Source organism: Heptranchias perlo, chromosome 9, assembly GCF_035084215.1.
Source record: "Heptranchias perlo isolate sHepPer1 chromosome 9, sHepPer1.hap1, whole genome shotgun sequence".
NCBI lineage: Eukaryota > Metazoa > Chordata > Chondrichthyes > Hexanchiformes > Hexanchidae > Heptranchias > Heptranchias perlo.
In genome coordinates this window covers 63,849,143-63,871,367 of record NC_090333.1, presented here as the reverse complement: position 1 = coordinate 63,871,367, position 22,225 = coordinate 63,849,143, and the positions used below count along the sequence as shown (strand labels likewise).

The window sequence follows — 22,225 nt, the reverse complement described above, 5'->3', positions numbered from 1 at the left end:
CGGTGATGGACTGGGGTTGACAATTGTAAACAATTTTACAACACCAAGTTATAGTCCAGCAATTTTATTTTAAATTCACAAGCTTTCGGAGATTTTCTCCTTCCTCAGGCAAATGTTTCAAGATCTCCTTGAAGCCTACGCATTTATACATATTGAACAATAAAACATGGTGTTTACAGACTGCCCCTGCAACTGCCCGTTGCCAAGGCAATCACCGTGTTCAGACAGAGAGGTGTTACCTGCAGAACCCCCGAATACACATTCAACAAAAAAACAAACAGGGAAAAAAAACAGAGAAAAAAAAACACAGAGAGAGGCAGAAACATCCGGAAGGCAGAGAGAGCCAGCAAATGACCCATTATATTAAAAACAGATAACATTTGTTCGCTGGTGGGGTAACGTGTAGCGTGACATGAACCCAAGATCCCGGTTGAGGCCGTCCTCATGGGTGCGGAACTTGGCTATCAATTTCTGCTCGACAATTTTGCGTTGTCGTGTGTCTCGAAGGCCGCCTTGGAGTACGCTTACCCGAAGGTCGGTGGATGAATGTCCATGACTGCTGAAGTGTTCCCCGACTGGGAGGGAACCCTCCTGTTTGGCGATTGTTGCGCGGTGTCCGTTCATCCGTTGTCGCAGCGTCTGCATGGTCTCGCCAATGTACCATGCTCTGGGGCATCCTTTCCTGCAACGTATGAGGTAGACAACGTTGGCTGAGTCACAGGAGTATGAACCATGCACCTGGTGGGTGGTGTCATCTCGTGTGATGGTGGTATCTGTGTCGATGATCTGGCATGTCTTGCAGAGGTTACCGTGGCAGGGTTGTGTGGCGTCGTGGACGCTGTTCTCTTGAAAGCTAGGTAGTTTGCTGCGAACGATGGTCTGTTTGAGGTTGGGTGGCTGTTTAAAGGCGAGTAGTGGAGGTGTGGGGATGGCCATAGCGAGGTGTTTGTCCTCATTGATGACATGTTGAAGGCTGCGGAGAACATGGCGTAGTTTCTCCGCTCCGGGGAAGTACTGGACGACAAAGGGTACTCTGTTGGTTGCGTCCCGTGTTAGTCTCCTGAGGAGGTCTATGCGATTTTTTGCTGTGGCCCGTCGGAACTGTCGATCGATGAGTCGAGCGTCATATCCCGTTCTTACTAGGGCGTCTTTCAGCGTCTGTAGGTGTCCATCGCGTTCCTCCTCGTCTGAGCAGACCCTGTGTATTCGCAGGGCCTGTCCATAGGGGATGGCCTCTTTGACGTGGTTAGGGTGGAAGCTGGAAAAGTGGAGCATCGTGAGGTTGTCCGTGGGCTTGCGGTAGAGTGAGGTGCTGAGGTGCCCGTCTTTGATGGAGATTCGTGTGTCCAAGAAAGAAACTGATTCTGAGGAGTAGTCCATGGTGAGCTTGATGGTGGGATGGAACTTGTTGATGTTATCGTGTAGTCTCTTTAGTGATTCCTTGCCGTGGGTCCATAGAAAGAAAATGTCGTCGATGTATCTGGTGTATAGTGTTGGTTGGAGGTCTTGTGCAGTGAAGAAGTCCTGCTCGAACTTGTGCATGAAAATGTTGGCGTATTGGGGTGCGAATTTGGTCCCCATGGCTGTTCCGTGTGTTTGGGTAAAGAACTGGTTATCGAAGGTGAAGACATTGTGATCCAGGATGAAGCGGATGAGTTGTAGGATGGCTTCCGGAGATTGGCTGTTGTTGGTGTTGAGTATTGATGCTGTCGCAGCGATGCCGTCATCGTGGGGGATACTGGTGTATAGTGCCGAGACGTCCATCGTGGTGAGAAGTGTTCCTGGTTCAACTGGTCCGTGGGTACTGAGTTTTTGTAGGAAGTCTGTAGTGTCACGACAGAAGCTGGGGGTTCCCTGTACGATGGGTTTCAGGATGCCCTCGATGTATCCAGAGAGGTTCTCACACAGGGTTCCGTTGCCTGATACGATGGGACGTCCGGGTGTGTTGGCTTTGTGTATCTTTGGGAGGCAGTAGAAGTCTCCCACGCGGGGATTACGTGGGATGAGAATGCGTAGGATGCTTTGAAGGTCTGGATCGAAGGTCTTGATCAGTTTGTTGAGCTGGTGGGTGTGTTCTTTGGTCGGATCTGCGGGTAACCGTCTGTAGTGTTCCTGGTTGTCCAGTTGTCGGTATGCTTCTTTGCAATAGTCTGTTCTGTTCTGTATGACTATGGCTCCTCCTTTGTCCGCTGGTTTGATGACGATGTTGCGGTTGGTCTTGAGAGCGTTGATGGCGTTGCGTTGTGCTCGGGTGACATTCTGGACTGTCTTCTGAGTGCGGCTGATGAATCTGGCATTGACGCATTTCCTGACAGCTTGAGCATACATGTCCAGCTGAGGGCAGCGACCCTCCGGAGGAGTCCAGTTTGACTCTTTCCTCTTCGGTTGCTGTACCGCGGATCCCTCTGTCTGCTGTTCCGGATCGTCGATTGTCTCATTGGGTTCGCTGCTGAAATCTTGGGGTTTGTGGTAGAATTCCCGGAGCCTCATTCTCCTGATGAATTCCTCTGTGTCCGCCGCGAGACTAGTGGGGTCCATTTTGGTAGTGGGGCAGAAATTGAGCCCTCGGCTGAGAACTTCGATTTCGTCTGGTTGAAGGGTGTGGTCGGATAAATTGACAATAGACTTTCCTGTGGTTGCAACCGTGGTACCAGGGGAAGCTTGGTCGTTGCTGGTGGTGATGCCGAGTTTCTCAAGCTTCCTGCTCTTGGTTTTCATGTAGGCAGCGTAGTTCCGTTGCCTCGTCTGTTTGGCGGTATAACGTAGCTGGTCTGCTGTGTCCTGAGTACAGGTTGAGAGTATGGACTCTATCTTGGTTTCGAGGTTGTGGCGTCTGCTGTAGAGTTGGTGTATGAGATGGTTGCGGAGTGTGCGAGAGGTACGGCGGCAGAGTCTCTCAGCGTAATCCGAGTTGTATGTGGACTTGAGTGGGTTCGTGATCTGGAGTCCTTTCGGGATCTTGTCTGCTTTCTTGCAGCTCTGTAAAAACTTGATGTCTGTGTCTAAATGCGCGATCTTCTTGGATATCCTTTCCACTGTGAGCCGGCAGTTTGTGGTGTCGATGGTAGTCATGATGTGGAGATGCCGGTGAACACCATGTAAACACCATGGTGTTTACATGGTGTAAACACCATGTTTTATTGTTCAATATGTATAAATGCGTAGGCTTCAAGGAGATCTTGAAACATTTGCCTGAGGAAGGAGAAAATCTCCGAAAGCTTGTGAATTTAAAATAAAATTGCTGGACTATAACTTGGTGTTGTAAAATTGTTTACAATTGTCAACCCCAGTCCATCACCGGCATCTCCACATCATGACTACCATCGACACCACAAACTGCCGGCTCACAGTGGAAAGGATATCCAAGAAGATCGCGCATTTAGACACAGACATCAAGTTTTTACAGAGCTGCAAGAAAGCAGACAAGATCCCGAAAGGACTCCAGATCACGAACCCACTCAAGTCCACATACAACTCGGATTACGCTGAGAGACTCTGCCGCCGTACCTCTCGCACACTCCGCAACCATCTCATACACCAACTCTACAGCAGACGCCACAACCTCGAAACCAAGATAGAGTCCATACTCTCAACCTGTACTCAGGACACAGCAGACCAGCTACGTTATACCGCCAAACAGACGAGGCAACGGAACTACGCTGCCTACATGAAAACCAAGAGCAGGAAGCTTGAGAAACTCGGCATCACCACCAGCAACGACCAAGCTTCCCCTGGTACCACGGTTGCAACCACAGGAAAGTCTATTGTCAATTTATCCGACCACACCCTTCAACCAGACGAAATCGAAGTTCTCAGCCGAGGGCTCAATTTCTGCCCCACTACCAAAATGGACCCCACTAGTCTCGCGGCGGACACAGAGGAATTCATCAGGAGAATGAGGCTCCGGGAATTCTACCACAAACCCCAAGATTTCAGCAGCGAACCCAATGAGACAATCGACGATCCGGAACAGCAGACAGAGGGATCCGCGGTACAGCAACCGAAGAGGAAAGAGTCAAACTGGACTCCTCCGGAGGGTCGCTGCCCTCAGCTGGACATGTATGCTCAAGCTGTCAGGAAATGCGTCAATGCCAGATTCATCAGCCGCACTCAGAAGACAGTCCAGAATGTCACCCGAGCACAACGCAACGCCATCAACGCTCTCAAGACCAACCGCAACATCGTCATCAAACCAGCGGACAAAGGAGGAGCCATAGTCATACAGAACAGAACAGACTATTGCAAAGAAGCATACCGACAACTGGACAACCAGGAACACTACAGACGGTTACCCGCAGATCCGACCAAAGAACACACCCACCAGCTCAACAAACTGATCAAGACCTTCGATCCAGACCTTCAAAGCATCCTACGCATTCTCATCCCACGTAATCCCCGCGTGGGAGACTTCTACTGCCTCCCAAAGATACACAAAGCCAACACACCCGGACGTCCCATCGTATCAGGCAACGGAACCCTGTGTGAGAACCTCTCTGGATACATCGAGGGCATCCTGAAACCCATCGTACAGGGAACCCCCAGCTTCTGTCGTGACACTACAGACTTCCTACAAAAACTCAGTACCCACGGACCAGTTGAACCAGGAACACTTCTCACCACGATGGACGTCTCGGCACTATACACCAGTATCCCCCACGATGACGGCATCGCTGCGACAGCATCAATACTCAACACCAACAACAGCCAATCTCCGGAAGCCATCCTACAACTCATCCGCTTCATCCTGGATCACAATGTCTTCACCTTCGATAACCAGTTCTTTACCCAAACACACGGAACAGCCATGGGGACCAAATTCGCACCCCAATACGCCAACATTTTCATGCACAAGTTCGAGCAGGACTTCTTCACTGCACAAGACCTCCAACCAACACTATACACCAGATACATCGACGACATTTTCTTTCTATGGACCCACGGCAAGGAATCACTAAAGAGACTACACGATAACATCAACAAGTTCCATCCCACCATCAAGCTCACCATGGACTACTCCTCAGAATCAGTTTCTTTCTTGGACACACGAATCTCCATCAAAGACGGGCACCTCAGCACCTCACTCTACCGCAAGCCCACGGACAACCTCACGATGCTCCACTTTTCCAGCTTCCACCCTAACCACGTCAAAGAGGCCATCCCCTATGGACAGGCCCTGCGAATACACAGGGTCTGCTCAGACGAGGAGGAACGCGATGGACACCTACAGACGCTGAAAGACGCCCTAGTAAGAACGGGATATGACGCTCGACTCATCGATCGACAGTTCCGACGGGCCACAGCAAAAAATCGCATAGACCTCCTCAGGAGACTAACACGGGACGCAACCAACAGAGTACCCTTTGTCGTCCAGTACTTCCCCGGAGCGGAGAAACTACGCCATGTTCTCCGCAGCCTTCAACATGTCATCAATGAGGACAAACACCTCGCTATGGCCATCCCCACACCTCCACTACTCGCCTTTAAACAGCCACCCAACCTCAAACAGACCATCGTTCGCAGCAAACTACCTAGCTTTCAAGAGAACAGCGTCCACGACGCCACACAACCCTGCCACGGTAACCTCTGCAAGACATGCCAGATCATCGACACAGATACCACTATCACACGAGATGACACCACCCACCAGGTGCATGGTTCATACTCCTGTGACTCAGCCAACGTTGTCTACCTCATACGTTGCAGGAAAGGATGCCCCAGAGCATGGTACATTGGCGAGACCATGCAGACGCTGCGACAACGGATGAACGGACACCGCGCAACAATCGCCAAACAGGAGGGTTCCCTCCCAGTCGGGGAACACTTCAGCAGTCATGGACATTCATCCACCGACCTTCGGGTAAGCGTACTCCAAGGCGGCCTTCGAGACACACGACAACGCAAAATTGTCGAGCAGAAATTGATAGCCAAGTTCCGCACCCATGAGGACGGCCTCAACCGGGATCTTGGGTTCATGTCACGCTACACGTTACCCCACCAGCGAACAAATGTTATCTGTTTTTAATATAATGGGTCATTTGCTGGCTCTCTCTGCCTTCCGGATGTTTCTGCCTCTCTCTGTGTTTTTTTTTCTCTGTTTTTTTTCCCTGTTTGTTTTTTTGTTGAATGTGTATTCGGGGGTTCTGCAGGTAACACCTCTCTGTCTGAACACGGTGATTGCCTTGGCAACGGGCAGTTGCAGGGGCAGTCTGTAAACACCATGTTTTATTGTTCAATATGTATAAATGCGTAGGCTTCAAGGAGATCTTGAAACATTTGCCTGAGGAAGGAGAAAATCTCCGAAAGCTTGTGAATTTAAAATAAAATTGCTGGACTATAACTTGGTGTTGTAAAATTGTTTACAATTGCCATCATTTTATTCAGGGGAAATGAAAGGTTAAGGCGCACAATTGGAGGACTCTCAGGTGAAGATCATAAACAAGGTGGAGGGTCTACAGGACAGAATATCAAACCTTGCACTAACAAGGAGAAGTGCTGAAGGAGAATGAGGCTCTCCAGGGAAGTAATTACTTGAAGTTTGTCAAATGGTAACACGGTGTCCTCTGTGGGTAGAGCTGCTCTGCCTGTGCCTGTGAAGGTCATGGTAATCCTATTGTTTTTCAGTACTGGATCAATCCAATCACTGGGAAGGAGGAGGTTCTCAGGCATTAGCTAAGGAATGTTATCCATCTCAATTCACTAGATCAATGATGCAATGTTACTAAGGGATCAGAGCCTCATGCGTTTCCACATTAATACAAGTCAACAACTAAAAAAACAGCAACAAACGTAAACGATTCTTGACTTCTCCAAGATCTTGGTTGTGTCTGACTGCACACAGAAAGATAAGGGTGCCCAATTAATCTGATGGCCCATAAAAACCTTGTGCTGATGGTTTGTGATTCACAATGGTTCTTAGACATGAATGAACAAAACCCAGAAATATTCATCCTCAGCCAGTCACCACTGGCTACAGTATTTTAATGCAATGACCAGCTCTAAGGCGAATTGTTATGGGAGTTGCTCTACTACCTGAAATTGTATTTCATGAAACTAATGAATAACCTACAGATACTGCTGCGAGCTGCACTTGAAGGGAGTGCTGGTCAGAAAACCAGTGTTTTGTGTTGTAGCCTACCTACGACCCGTGCTTCCTTTTAGTGCAGCTCCCTGCTGGGAGCGCTAGATTGGTGAATTTACACAGTGGAGTTGTGCACTCCATATAGTTGAGTCCTTTTAAGATTATTCCTTATTTGCAAGAGAAAAGTTTAATTTATGAGGATTTAATCAACATATTCTATATTTTAGTATAATAATGAAAAGAAATATTGTCATTTATATTTAATCTTCAGTCTGATTCTTTAAACTAAAAATTTATGCTAATTTCTCACTATAAATGATTGACATATTTCACTGTATAATTTTATACAGTATTTTCAAAAAGTGTATTAATTAATTTGGGTGGGGTAACACTGCACTCACTTTTTAAAAAAATTCCCATTATGGTGTTGAAAATAAAGCATTAAGTCAGCAATATTTTTTCCGGGATATCATATGATCTCGACACTGAGATTGGCCAGAAAGACTGCAATGTTTTTTTACTTGTCAATAAATTTCTACTTCAAAGTTATGTTCACAATACAAAGTATCTAAAAAGATCAGTTTTACTCTTCAGTAGAGGAAACTAATCTCAGCTGATAACTTCAGTACAAATGATCCCCTGTCGATAGAAAATGTAATGGCCCCCACTGCAATTTCTCCAACGGCAGGTGGTTTAACAGCTTGAAGTCAATGTTATTAAGATATTTTTTTATTTTTCCTTGCGGATCACTTGCACATAATTCTTTTCTACTTATCTGTTTAAAATGGAGAAAATTTAAATCCCTTTCTGAATTGTTAGCAGTTTATTATTGTGTGACTGCTTTTATAAATGAATGCTAGCAGGCCATTATTTATATTTACATTTCTTATTCGTTTGAATCACCATGCCTATGACACTCAGAAAATGGATTTTTTTTTGTGTAAACCACTTGGGGAAAGCCTAATAGAATAACTGCAATCATTACCTTTAAGTAAATTGTGCTTGGCTATAACTTTCAACCTACATAGGAGTATAGGTTTGCTTCAATTTTAGAAATGTATATGTTCACTTGAGATAGTTAAAAAAAAATCCCAATATCGTCCTACAAATATATCCTTTAATAATTTCTATCAGGCTACTGGTTATAATAATTACCTTTCATTGTTAACAACAGTCTTTCTGTACCACAAGAATCCACCAATCAACATATTTATTTGCAAGTTGCTTGTTTTTTTTAAAAAAACTGTTCCATACTTAAATTATTAAATGATGTATTTTTGTTAATTATTATTGGTGACTGGATGGCACACTTGATATCCTTTGCATCTGTCTTCACAAAAGAGGGGAATGATGCAGAGACTGTAGTTAAGGAGCAGGAGTGTGAAATAGTGGATGGGATCAACATAGTGAGAGAGGAAGTATTAAGGGGATTAGCATCTTTGAAATTGGATAAATCGCCAGGCCCGGATGAAATGTATCCCAGGCTGCTAAGAGAAGCAAGGGAGGAAATAGTGGAGGCTCTGACCATCATTTTCCAATCCTCCCTGGCTACAGGCATGGTGCCAGAGGATTGGAGGACTGCTAACATTGGACCGTTGTTTAAAAAGGGAGAAAGAGGTAGACAGAATAATTATAGGTCAGTCAGTCTAACCACGGTGGTGGGCAAATTATTGGAATCGATTCTGAGGGACAGCATAAATCGTCATTTAGAAGGGCACGGGTTAATCAAGGACAGTCAGCATGGATTTGTTAAGGGAAGGTCGTGTCTGACTAACTTCAGTGAATTTTTTGAGTAGGTAACAAGGAGGGTCGATGAGGGTAACGTGTTTGATGTTGTGTACATGGATTTTAGCACGGCTTTTGACAAGATCCCACATGGCAGACTGATCAAAAAAGTAAAAGCCCATGGGATCCCAGGGAAAGTGGCTAGTTGGATCCAAAATTGGCTCTGTGGCAAGAAGCAAAGAGTAATGGTTGACGGGTGTTCTTGCGACTGGAAAGCTGTTTCCAGTAGGGTCCCACATGGCTCAGTACTAGGTCCCTTGCTTTTTGTGGTATATATTAATGATTTGGACTTGAATGTGGGGGACTTGATCAAGAAGTTTGCAGATGATACAAAAATTAGCCATGTGGTTGATAGTGAGGAAGAAAGCTGCAGACTGCAGGAAGATATCCATGGACTAGTCAGGTGGGCAGAAAAGGCAAATGGAATTCAATCCAGAGAAGTGTGAGGTAATGCATTTGGGGAAGGCAAACAAGGCAAGGGAGTACACAATAAATGGGAGGATACTGAGAGGTGTAGAGAAACAAAGGGACCTTGGAGTGCATGTCCACAGATCCCTAAAGGTTGCAGGACAGGTAGACAAGGTGGTTAAAAAGGCATACGGGATACTTCCGAGGCATAGACTATAAGAGCAGGGAGGTTATGCTAGAACTGTATAAAACATTGGTTAGGCCACAACTTGAGTTCTGCATACAGTTCTGGTCACCACATTACAGGAAAGATGTGATTGCACCAGAGAGGGTACAGAGGAAATTTACGAGGATGTTGCCAGGGCTGGAGAATTTTAGCTATGAGAATAGATTGGATAGGCTGGGTTTTTTTCCTTTGGAACAAAGGAGGCTGAGGGCAGATTTAATTGAGGTATATAAAATTATGAGGGGCCTGGATAGAGTGGATAGGGAGGACTTATATCCCTTAGCAGAGGGATCAGTGATCAGGGGGCATAGATTTAAAGTAATTGGTAGAAGGATTAGAGGGGAACTGAGGAGAATTTTTTTCACCCAGAGGGTGGTGGGGGTCTGGAACTCACTGCCTGAAAGGGTGGTAGAGGCAGAAACCCTCAACTCATTTTAAAAGTACTTGGATGTGCACTTGAAGTGCCGTAACCTACAGGGCTATGGACCAAGTACTGGAAAGTGGGATTAAGCTGGATAGCTTTTTTGGGCAGCGTGGAGACGATGAGCCGAATGGCCTCCTTCTGTGCCTTACTTTTCTATGATTCCCTTTCACCTCTTTTTATGTTTCCATCAGCCATGTGTCTGACCCACGCAGAAATCCATCGCTATATTGAAGAATGTCCAAACCAAGCTACTGAGAACTTGACACAGGTTCCCTGGTTCTGCATTTACTTAAAAGTTATTCATCTCTAACATCATCCAGTTCTGATGAAAGGTCATTGACCTGAAACATTAACTCTGTTTCTCTCACCACAGATCTGCTGTGTTTCCAACATTTTCTGTTTTTATTACTGAGAAATCTACGTGTATAAAATGTCTGTTTGCCCCATAATCTAAGTCAAGAGAACTCAATTGCAAGTTAGCAGAGCTGGGAATTAAAGGCCTTTGAATATGTGCTTGGGTATTCCTGGAGTTTAATCAGCCATAACTGCACAACCTAACAGCACAGAGTAACAGAAGCATCCTGTTGCTTATCCAACTAAGGCATAGGCTGCATCAATCCTTTTCATCTTTCACATATCTAAGGCTTTGGTTATCCACCAGGCATACGTGTCTTTCAACTGTTTAAACTAGGCCCTCATTTGAGGGGCTTTGGCAAAGAGATGAGGGAGAGCCCGCTCCAGAGTGCTCAGGACTGATTGGTGTGGGCCAAAGCCTTCCCTCCATGTACTGGCTTCCCCTTTTTACTGCAAATCCATTTTATAGTTTGGTCCTGGACCACCTGTAGTATCCTTGGGAAATGTTTAGAAGTACATGCCAAGGCAAACAAGCTATTCATCTCATTTTTTACATGATGGGATGTCTGCAAAAGGAATTTACATGGCTCCAAATATTATCCAACCAGTCAAACCAGGTGTCCGCACTTTTATAGGGTTTTCCCATGCAACTGAAGACTTGCAACTTGGTTTGCTATGCAACTGAAACCTTTACAATAGCTGACCCAGACAGGGCTCCCTTTTAGTCAGCTGTTGAATAAGATGATGTCTTACTATTTTCAAAAAACACTTAGAAACTTTCTTATAGTTTTTTTCTTGACTTCAGTCTGCCTTTCCTGTTACACATGAATGCCTCATACTCAGCAATAGGCAGCTGTCCGTGATAACCGAGGATGGTGTAACTGGTGAGGACTGTACCAAAGCAAGGCAGAAAGTCATTGTCTGCAACGGCCATAACCAGATCAGAACAAGCAGCAATGACTAAGAAACTTCCATAATTTTGTGATCCATTACATGCTTTTGACATAATTCACAAGGTAATTTTTCAAAGGATCGCAAACCACTTGTGGACTCTGCAAGCTGTCTGTTGATGATGACCCTAATGGTAGCTAAGGACAATCAACGGGCACTATGATAAAGAATAATATGGAAGAAGTTGTTTCAGCTAATTAAAATCACCTTTTCCAACCAACTATGTTCTACTGGAAATTTTATAAACTCTCCCAAACATATCCAATTTCTTCAGGGTTAAAATAATTGATTAGATTAATCGCATAAGAGAAAACTTACTGAAATTGCTCCCTGGTGCATTAAGACAATCCAAGATGCTCGGGCATCATTTTGATATTATAGTCTACAGTGTTTAACCTTTATTTGTTGCCACATGTGCTTATCCAGACGCCACATACATCTCAGCTTTCTGGCATAGTTTAGTGCAACCAAATAGCCATTCCAAATGTTAACTGTGGACTGGACTGACTTTTACTTCCTTCGGTCAGTTTGGCACACTCTTGCCTCTGAGTCAGAAGATCATGGGTTAAAGTCCCACTCCAAGACTTGAGCACAACATCTAAGCTGACACTCAAATGCAGTACTGAGGGAATGCTGCACTGTTAGAGGTGCCATCTTTCAGATGAGATGTTAAACTGAGGCTCTGTCTGCCTATTCAGGTGGATGTAAAGATCCCATAACACTATATGAAGAAAAGGAGAGTTCTCCTGATGTCCTGGCCAACATTTATCCTTCAGCCAACGCCACAGACAACAGATTAACTGGTCATTTACCTCACTTGCTGTTTGTGACACTGCAATATGAAAAGTGGCTGCTGACTTTGCCTAATTAACAACAGTGAATAGACTTCCAAGTAGTTAGTTGAATGTGACGTGCTTTGGTGAGTACATGAAAGATGCTACATACACATCCTTAGATACAGGGGTGGTTGCACAGGACTGGAGAATTGCAAATGTGACGCCGTTGTTTAAAAAAGGGTGTAAGGATAAACCCAGCAACTACAGGCCAGTCAGCTTAACTTTTAGAAACAATAATCCAGGACAAAATTAACAGTCACTTGGACAAGTGTGGATTAATTAAGGAAAGTCAGCTTGGATTTGTAAAAGGGAAATCCTGTTTAACTAACTTGATTGAGTTTTTTGAGGAGGTAACAGGGAGAGTTGATGAGGGCAATGTGGTTCAAGTGGTGCATATGGACTTTCAAAAGGCGTTTGATAAAGTGCCACGTAATAAGCTTGTCATCAAAGTTGAAGCCCATATAATAAAAGGGGCAGTGGCAGCATGGATACGAAATTGGCTAAGTGACAGGAAACAGAAAGCGAACTACTCGGATTTTCATTTATTTGGATTTTCAGAAGGTTTATTTGGATTTCCAGAAGGCCTTTGATAAAGTCCCACATAAGAGATTAGGGTGCAAAATTAAAGCACATGGGATCATGGGTAATACACTGGCATGGATTGAAAATTCGTTAACAGTCAGGAAACAGAGAGTCGGAATAAATGGGTCTTTTTCGGGGTGGCAGGCAGTGACTAGTGGGGCACCACAGGGATCAGTGCTTGGGGCCCAGCCATTCACAATGTATATCAATGATTTGGATGAGAGAACCAAATGTAATATTTCCAAGTTTGCTGACGACACAAAACTAGGTGGGATCGTGAGTTGTGAGGAGGATGCAAAGAGGCTTCAAGGCCATTTAGACAAGTTGAGTGAGTGGGCAAATACATGGCAGACGCAGTATAATGTGGATAAATGTGAAGTTATCCACTTTCGGAAGGAAAAACAGAAAGGCAGAGTATTATTTAAATTGTGATAGATTGGGGAATGTTGATGTACAAAGGGACCTGGGTGTCCTTGTACACCAGTCACTGAAAGCAAACATGCAGGTGCAGCAAGCAGTTAGGAAGGAAAATGGTATGTTGGTCTTCATTGCAAGAGGATTTGAGTACAGGAGCAAGGATGTCTTACTGCAGTTATACAAGCCCTTGGTGAGACCACACCTGGAGTATTGTGTGCGGTTTTGGTCTCCTTACTTAAGAAAGGATATACTTGCCTTAGAGGGAGTGCAGCGAAGGTTCACCAAACTGATTCCTGGGATGGCAGGACAGTCGTATAGGGAGAGATTGGGTCGACTTGGCCTGTATTCACTCGAGTTTAGAAGAATGAGAGGGGATCGCATTGAAAAATATGACATTCTGACAGGGCTAGATGCAGGGAGGATGTTTCCCCTGGCTGGGGGTTCCAGAATGAGGGGTCACAGTCTTGGGATACAGGGTAGGACATTTAGGAATGAGATGAGGAGAAATTTCTTCACTCAGAGGGTGGTGAACCTGTGGAATTCTCTACCACAGAAGGCTGTGGAGGCCAAGTCACTGAATATATTTAAGAAGGAGCTAGATAGATTTCTAGACACAAAAGGCATCAAGGGGTATGGGGAGAGAGCGGGAATATGGTATTGAGATAGAGGATCAGCCACGATCATATTGAATGGTGGAACAGACTCGAAGGGCAGAATGGCCTACTCCTCCTATTTTCGGACTGGAGGAAAGCACACATTGGTGTTCCCCAGGGGTCGGTACTAGGACCACTGCTTTTCTTGATATATATTAATGACTTGGACTTGGGTGTACAGGACACAATTTCAAAATTTGCAGACGACACAAAACTTGGAAGGGTAATAAACAGTGAGGAGGCTCGTGATAGACTTCAAGAGGATATAGACAGGCTGGTGGAATGGGCTGACACGTGGCAGATAAAATTTAACGCAGAGAAGTGCGAAGTGATACAATTTGGTAGAAAGAACAAAGAATGGAATTATAAACTAAAGTGTAGAATTCTAAAGGGAACAGAGAGACCCGGGGGTATATGTGCACAAATTGTCAAAGGTGATGGGGCAGGTTGGGGAAGCGGTTAAAAAGGCATATGGAATCCTAGGCTTTATAAATAGAGGCATATAGTACAAAAGCAAGGAGGTTATGATGAACCTTTATAAAAAAACTGGTTCGGCCATAACTGGAGTAGTGTGTCTAGTTCTGGGCACCACATTTTAGGAAGGATGTGAAGGCCTTAGAGAGGGTGCAGAAAAGGTTCACTAGAATGGTTCCAGTGATGAAGGACTTCAGTTACATGAATAGACTGGAGAAGCTGGGGCTGTTCTCCATGGAGCAGAGAAGGTTGCGAGGAGATTTGATAGAGGTATTCAAAATCACATAAATAGAGAGAAACTGTTCCCATTGGTGGAAGGGTCAACAACCAGAGGACATAGATTTAAAGGTGATTGGCTAAAGAACCAAAGGTGACATGAGGAAAAACTTGTTTTTTAAACACAGCAAGTGGTTATGATCTGGAATGCACTGCCTGAGGGGGTGGCGGAGGCAGACTCAATCATGGCTTTCAAAAGGGAATTGGACAAATACTTGAAGGGAAAAAATTTGCAGCGCTATGGGGAAAGTGCGGGGAAACGGGACTTTTTTTTTATTTGTTCATGGGATTTGGGCATCGCTGGCAAGGCCAGAATTTATTGCCCATCCCTAATTGCCCTTGAGAAGGTGGTGGTGAGCCGCCTTCTTGAACCGCTGCAGTCCGTGTGGTGAAGGTTCTCCCACAGTGTTGTTAGGAAGGGAGTTCCAGGATTTTGACCCAGCGACGATGAAGGAACGGCGATATATTTCCAAGTCGGGATGGAGTGTGACTTGGAGGGGAACGTGCAGGTGGTGTTGTTCCCATATGCTTGCTGCCCTTGTCCTTCTAGGTGGTAGAGGTCGCGGGTTTGGGAGGTGCTGTCGAAGAAGTCTTGGCGAGTTGCTGCAATGCATCCTGTGGATGGAACACACTGCAGCCACAGTGCGCCGGTGGTGAAGGGAGTGAATGTTTAGGGTGGCGGATGGGGTGCCAATCAAGCGGGCTGCTTTGTCCTGGATGGTGTCGAGCTTCTTGAATGTTGTTGGAGCTGCACTCATCCAGGCAAGTGGAGAGTATTCCATCACACTCCTGACTTGTGCCTTGTAGATGGTTGAAAGGCTTTGGGGAGTCAGGAGGTGAGTCACTCGCCGCAGAATACCCAGCCTCTGACCTGCTCTTGTAGCCACAGTATTTATATGGCTGGTCCAGTTCAGTTTCTGGTCAATGGTGACCCCCTAGGATATTGATTGTGGGGGATTCGGCGATGGTAATGCCATTGAATGTCAAGGGGAGGTGGTTAGACTCTCTCTTTTTGGAGATGGTCACTGCCTGGCGCGAATGTTACTTGCCACTTATCAGCCCAAGCCTGGATGTTGTCCAGGTCTTGCTGCATGCGGGCACGGACTGCTTCATTATCTGAGGGGTTGCGAATGGAACTCAACGCTGTGCAATCATCAGCAAACATCCCCATTTCTGACCTTATGATGGAGAGAAGGTCATTGATGAAGCAGATGAAGATGGTTGGGCCGAGGACACTGCCCTGAGGAACTCCTGCAGCAAAGTCCTCCAACAACCACTACCGTCTTCCTTTGTGCTAGGTATGACTCCAACCACTGGAGAGTTTTCCCCCTGTTTCCCATTGACTTCAATTTTACTAGGGCTCCTTAGTGCCACACTCGGTCAAATGCTGCCTTGATGTCAAGGGCAGTCACTCTCACCTCACCTCTGGAATTCAGCTCTTTTGTCCATGTTTGGACCAAGGCTGTAATGAGGTCTGGAGCCGAGTGGTCCCAGCGGAACCCAAACTGAGCATCGGTGAGCAAGTGCAACTTGATAGCACTGTCGACGACACCTTCCATCACTTTGCTGATGATTGAGAGTAGACTGATGGGGCGGTAATTGGCCGGATTGGATTTGTCCTGCTTTTTGTGGACAGGACATACCTGGGCAATTTTCCATATTGTCGGGTAATGCCAGTGTTGTAGCTGGATTGCTCTTACAAAGAGCCGGCGGAGGCTCGATGGGCTGAATGGCCACGTTCTATGCTGTAACCAGTCTATGATTCTATAAATACAATTTATTTCTTGGGTTATTGCTATATGTTGCGCAGAACTCCATGCAAATCTGTACCCAACGAAGAATCAGAATGGCGTTGCGCACTATTAAAGCAAGCTTATGTTTGAGGATTCATTACACAGTGACTAGGGGAGACAAATTGAAGCAATTTTCATAATGGAATTATGCCAATTCATGAGGATTTTACAAAGGTTCATATGCACAGCCTTATTTCCCTTCACTATCATGTTGGAAACTTTCATAAAGATATCAAGAATCACTTCAGCGACAGCACATGCCATAAGGTTAAAGGACAAACTGCCATCAGCATTGCAAACAGGTAGCATAACAATGATGTGATGCTTTGTTTGTTGGAATGACCCAAGTACAGGTGGATAATCCTCTTAATAGCTACCTCTTCATTTGAAAGAACATTATATCATCCTGCACCAAATGAATTTGGATGCCTGTGATTCTAATCATAGAAATCATAAAAAGTAAGAATCTACCCAGCACCTGGTGCTGCTTTACACTCAGGTGAAGCTCCATGCTTCTGTGCCCTTTAATTCTTCAACTGCCACCAACAGTTCCCAGAATCTGCCTTTCAAGACAGTGCTCACTGCAATACTGGAATCCTTGGTCCCTTTACCTTTTGCATTCTTGTAGTCCTTTTGCACAACTGGTGCTTGATCTCTGGGTGATTTAACTGATAATTGGATTCAAATTTATTTACTGGTTCCAGACAGGAAGGTGCCAATGATGGATACTTGAGGCATGTCAGAGGTGACTATTCAGGCCGGTAAAACAGTGTAAAGGAGCAGTTGACATTATAAAGGCACTATTGTAATGAGTAAAGGTCAGAAAAATAGGGTTTCAGAACATAACAAGAAACCTGTAGCTTACTGGAATTATTTGTAGGACACCAAAGCCAAGCAGGAAGAAAAAATATAGACTGAGCTAGCTGATACACAGAGGTCAAGTTGGTAAGAACTGTATGGCATCTTTTATTAATTTGCTTCGCACATATGACTAAGTTCTAAGCTTCTCATGTCAGGAATGATGAGTAATATTCTGAAAGAGTTCCTATATAATTCTGACAACAACAGGTTTTGTAAAAAAAAGTATTTCTTTTCCATTTCATCATCAGCTGGCTTAACTTATAGAATCACAGGAACAGGAGTAGATCATTTGGCCTATTAAGCCTGCTCCACCATTTTGTTACCATGGCAGCTCTTATCTGCTTAATCCCAATTCTCCATTCTTTCTCTATATTCCCCAATACCATTACTTCCCAAATACTTACCTCGATTGATTCTGCATCTAAGACCTACTGGGACAGTGTGTCCCATATTCTCATAGCCTATTGTATGAAAAACTTTTTTCTGGATTTGTTCTTAGTCCAAATTTTAAGATTATTTTCCTTTGTTTTAGATTCTCCAGAAGAAAGAGTCATTTCCCATCTATCCTCTCAATTCCCTCCAGTATTTTAAACCCCTTTTTTAGATTAATCCTTAACGTTCTCACCTTCAGGAATATAACCCAAGTTTACCCATTCTTATCATAGCGAAGTCCCTTTATCAATCATCCTGGTCAATCATTATTGGACTTCCTCGAAGACCAGTACATCCTTCTTAATGTGAACGCCATAAGGTGAACAAAATATTCCAAATGAGGTCTGACCAGTACTCTGTATAGTTGCAGTGACACTTCCTTGTTTTATATTCCATACCTCCAATGACAAAGCCCAGTTATCTATTTAGCCCTTTATGCATCCTGAGCTAGTTTTAAATTACTTTTGTACTTGGTCCCCTCAATCCATTTGTTCATCTACCTCTCATAAGTGCTTCCCCATTTAGACTGCATTCCCCATCAGTCAATCCTGTTTCCAAAGTGTACTATCTCACACCTCATCACATTAAACTGGATCTGCCATTATTTTTCCCAATCTATGTTCTTTTACAATTCTCCTGCTCTCTTTATGATTTAGTATGCCAAAGGTATAGATAGCATCCTCTGCAAACTTGGATTATACTCTCCTCCACAACCCAATGCAGTTCAGCCTCAGCATCGATCCCGGGGGAAGGGGAGGCCAAAGCACCACGGGGTAAATTTTAACCCCACGTACGGGTGGACTGGGGGCGGGTGGGAAGGTAAAAATTGTAAAAAAAACTAAAACCCGACCCCAACTCGCCTCCAACGCGCCCACCTCCAGTTTTAACGGAGGCAGGTCGAGGGGCGGGTGACCAACCCGCTCTCAGGAGGCGGGTCGGTTAGTGAAAGTTTTTAAGGAGGCTGCGGGCCTCCATTTTGACAGCTTTTTTATTTTTCAACTCCTGGGGGCCAGGATTCCCGGGCCTTCTGCTTCACGCCACGTAAGGAGGTGAGAAGGCCCAGATCAACAGGTAAGTGCCTTTATTGCACTGCTTGTCAGCCTGGAGGAGCAGGAGTGCTTCCCCCAGGCCCAACAAGCCTACCTGCCGTGACCCCACACACCTGATCAACTGACCGCGCGCCCCCCCCCCGCCATGATCTCCGACCAATCCCTCCCCAATGACTCTCCCTCTCTTTCCCCTCCCCCCAACCCCCCACTATCTAAGACTTACTGCTTCCTGGCTCTTCTCCCGTCCGACTGACAGCCAGCCTGTTAATCTGGCTGGCCTGTCAGGTGGGAAACCCAGAGAAAAAAAATTAAAAGACGCCCTTACGTCAAAATCATAAGGACGTCCGGGATACCCGCACTTCCGAGTTTCCAGTCAGGAATTACTCCCACCCCCCCATCCACACCACCCTCTTCCGGCTCCTAGTTAAAATTTACCCCCACTTGTCACAGTCAATCTGAGAATGTTTCTTTTATCCCAGCTCTCTGCCTCCTACTTGCAACCAATTTCCAATCCATATCACGAAGCTGCCTCCAGCTCCATGTGCCTAAAGTTTAACAAGCAGTCTTGCGTGGAACCTTATCAAATGCCTACTGTACATCTATGCATATAAAATCCATTAATTCTCTTCAATTTACTTTGTCAAAAACCTTTTGTTAGTTGAGTTAAACATGACCTACCCTCCACAAAATCACACTGACTTTCCCTAATCAGCTGATACTTTCCGAAGTGTTCACTTACTCAGTCCCAGATAATGGATTTTTGTAATTTTCATAGTTCTGACATTAAAATGCAGAGGACAGTAAGCTCTTGGTTTGTCTCTTCCTCTTCAATTGAATACCTTGATTTAAGAATACCTTGCCGCGTGACCCTCATTTCTCCCCTGCAAGCCTGATATGAATTCAATCATATTATGGTCACAATTCTCAAGATACTCACTTGCTTCCATTTTACTAACTATTTCTGATTTGTTATTCATAATTAAATCATTCACTTTATAAAAATGTTTGCATCTTCTTCAGTTAGATTCATCTTGACAAAAGACATATCGACAGGGTTTAAATTTTGGTAGATCATTTTGAAAAATTTCAACTAATTCATTTGCCACAGTTGAGAAGCAACTCAAGGCATGGATAAAATGCATGAAAAGACTATTTCATAGAAAGGTTACAGTACAAAAGGAGGTCATTCGGCCCATCGAGTCTGTGCCAGCTCTCTGCAAGAGCAATCCAGCTAGTCCCACTCCCCCGCCCTAGCTCCATAGCCCTGTAAATTTTTTTCCCCTCAAGTACTTATCCAATTCCCTTTTGAAAGCCACAAATGAATCTGCCTCCACCACCCCCTCAGGTAGTGCATTTCAGATCCTAACCACTCGCTGTGTAAAAAAGTTTTTCCCTCATGTCGCCTTTGGTTCTTTTGCCAATCACCTTAAATCTATGACCTCTGGTTCTTGACCCTTCCGCCAACGGCAACAGTTTCTCTCTATCTACTCTGTCTGCACCCTTCATGATTTTGAATATCTCTATCAAATCTCCTCACAACCTTCTCGGTTCCAAGGAGAACAACCCAGCTTCTCCAATCTATCCACGTAACTAAAGTTCCTCATCCCTGGAATCATTCTAGTAAAACTCTTCTGCACCCTCTCTAAGGCCTTCACATCCTTCCTAAAGTGCAGTGCCCAGAACTGGACACAATATTCCAGTTGTGGCCGAACCAGTGTTCTATAAAGATTCATTTGTTTATATAAATACATCAAACTTACTCCAAATAAGAAGAAATAGCAGGCTGAGCAGGCCATACAGCCCCTCGAGCCTGCTCAGCCATGCAATAAGATCATGGCTGATCATCGACCTCAACTCCACTTTCCCACCCGATCTCCATATCCTTTGATTCCCCTCGAGTCCAAAAATCTATCTATCTCAGCCTTGAATACACTCAACGACTCAGCATCCACAACACGCTGGGGTAGAGAATTCCAAAGATTCACAACTCAGTGAATAAATTCCTCCTCACCTCTGTCTTAAACTGCTGACCTCTTATCCTAGACTATGCCCCCTAGTTCTAGGTTCTCCAGCCAGGGGAAACCTCTCAGCATCTACCCTGACAAGGTAGGAAAAGTGGAATCTTAAGCTGCACAAACCAGGATTAGGAAAGCTTGAGCTGCTGACTGTGGGAGTATGGGAGATCGGCAAGTCAAGACTCAGGAATCAGCACTTACACTAAGGAAAAGCTTGCAGAGAGATGGAGTGCCACACCACTGTTAAGCTGAGCCAGAGTATTGATCGGAAATACAGAACCATACATGGGTTGCGCATTCAAATCAAAGAATGCAAGTTAAGCAAATCTAGAAGTTTTAAAATTTCACAATCCCCAAATTTTATATCAGTATCACAAAATTGTGAGAGTCTAGTTAATAAGACTGACAAAATCGCATCACCGAAAATTGTGCAGTTGGCAGAACAAAGTTGATTTCTACAGATTTGAAGAACAAAAGCCATGATTTTTTTTAAAAAAAATTCTCCTTCCTTTCTCTAGGCCATCATGCAATACACAAATTTCCAGGCAACAGGAATTCCTAACAACCTGCTCCTTGGCCACTGCCAATCAATGCCACTTGAAAATCAACCACTGGGAGGTGCATGAGAGCAGCTCACCATAAAGGCCCTAAAACATTATATGCAATGAAATATATATATATATATATATATATATTTATATTTATATGTGTTACATAATAAATATGTACATTTTCCAGCAAAAGGCAAGCATCCTCTATAAGAAGTTTAAGCATATTTCCAAGTGAAATGCATGCACCATAAGATTAAGATTAATTATTCTGATAGCACTAAACATAGCAGTGTAAAGGTTTTAATATTAAAGAGAAAATAATTAAATAACTGAAAATTCTGTTAGAGGCAAGAGCAGCATTTATAATTTGGACCATGAAATAAGGCTATTTACATAGCTCTTAAAAAACTATTGCTGTACATTCTCATTACTGAAACAGAATAGTTTAAGGAATTCAAGTGGGTAAATTAGATGTTTTTGACTTTATTCATGTCTATAAAAGTGTAACAGTAAGTTTTCAATCATATAGCTAAAAGCACCTTTCATCAAACAAGTTGACCCAATATTACTTACCAAGTAAAAATGAGGCACAGCAAAATGGATATAAGAATAAGAACCTGGTTGAACATTGCAGATTGGGTTCGCTGGATAGCTCTGTGAAGATCATTCTAAATGAATGAAAAGAGAATTAAAAATTCCAACTCATGTTCAAAACAAAAATAAGGACAATGGCCTGTTTCTTTTTAATCTGAATGCAATATTTTTCTTTTTTACAAAGATGTTTCATGTGTTATTGACATTTAGAGGCTTAACTACCTAGGAGAAGTTACATATAACAATGCTAAGCGTAAACAAAAAATGAACATGATGTTTGTACTTCTACAAAATTGGATTGGGCAAATTAGTTGAAGCCAAGTATTAAAACGACCCTAGTTTGCATAATTTAGAAAATAATACAACTTTGGGATAATTATCGCCATTAGATTATGAGTTTCTAAATTCTGGTTATTGGGTGTTAAATTTACCTGCACAGATGGATGTAAACGAACTTATGGCATTA

At 44.2% G+C, this 22,225-nt stretch overlaps 1 protein-coding gene across 1 annotated transcript in view; it reads right to left on the bottom strand.

Moving 5' to 3' along the window:
• LOC137325483 (potassium channel subfamily T member 2-like) overlaps positions 1-22,225 on the bottom strand; it is a 576,738-nt gene that overhangs the window by 344,884 nt on the left and 209,629 nt on the right. The window contains exon 9 of the mRNA XM_067990641.1: positions 21,739-21,833. Coding sequence (XP_067846742.1) covers positions 21,739-21,833 — 95 coding nt within the window. The remainder of the gene's footprint in view (positions 1-21,738; positions 21,834-22,225) is intronic.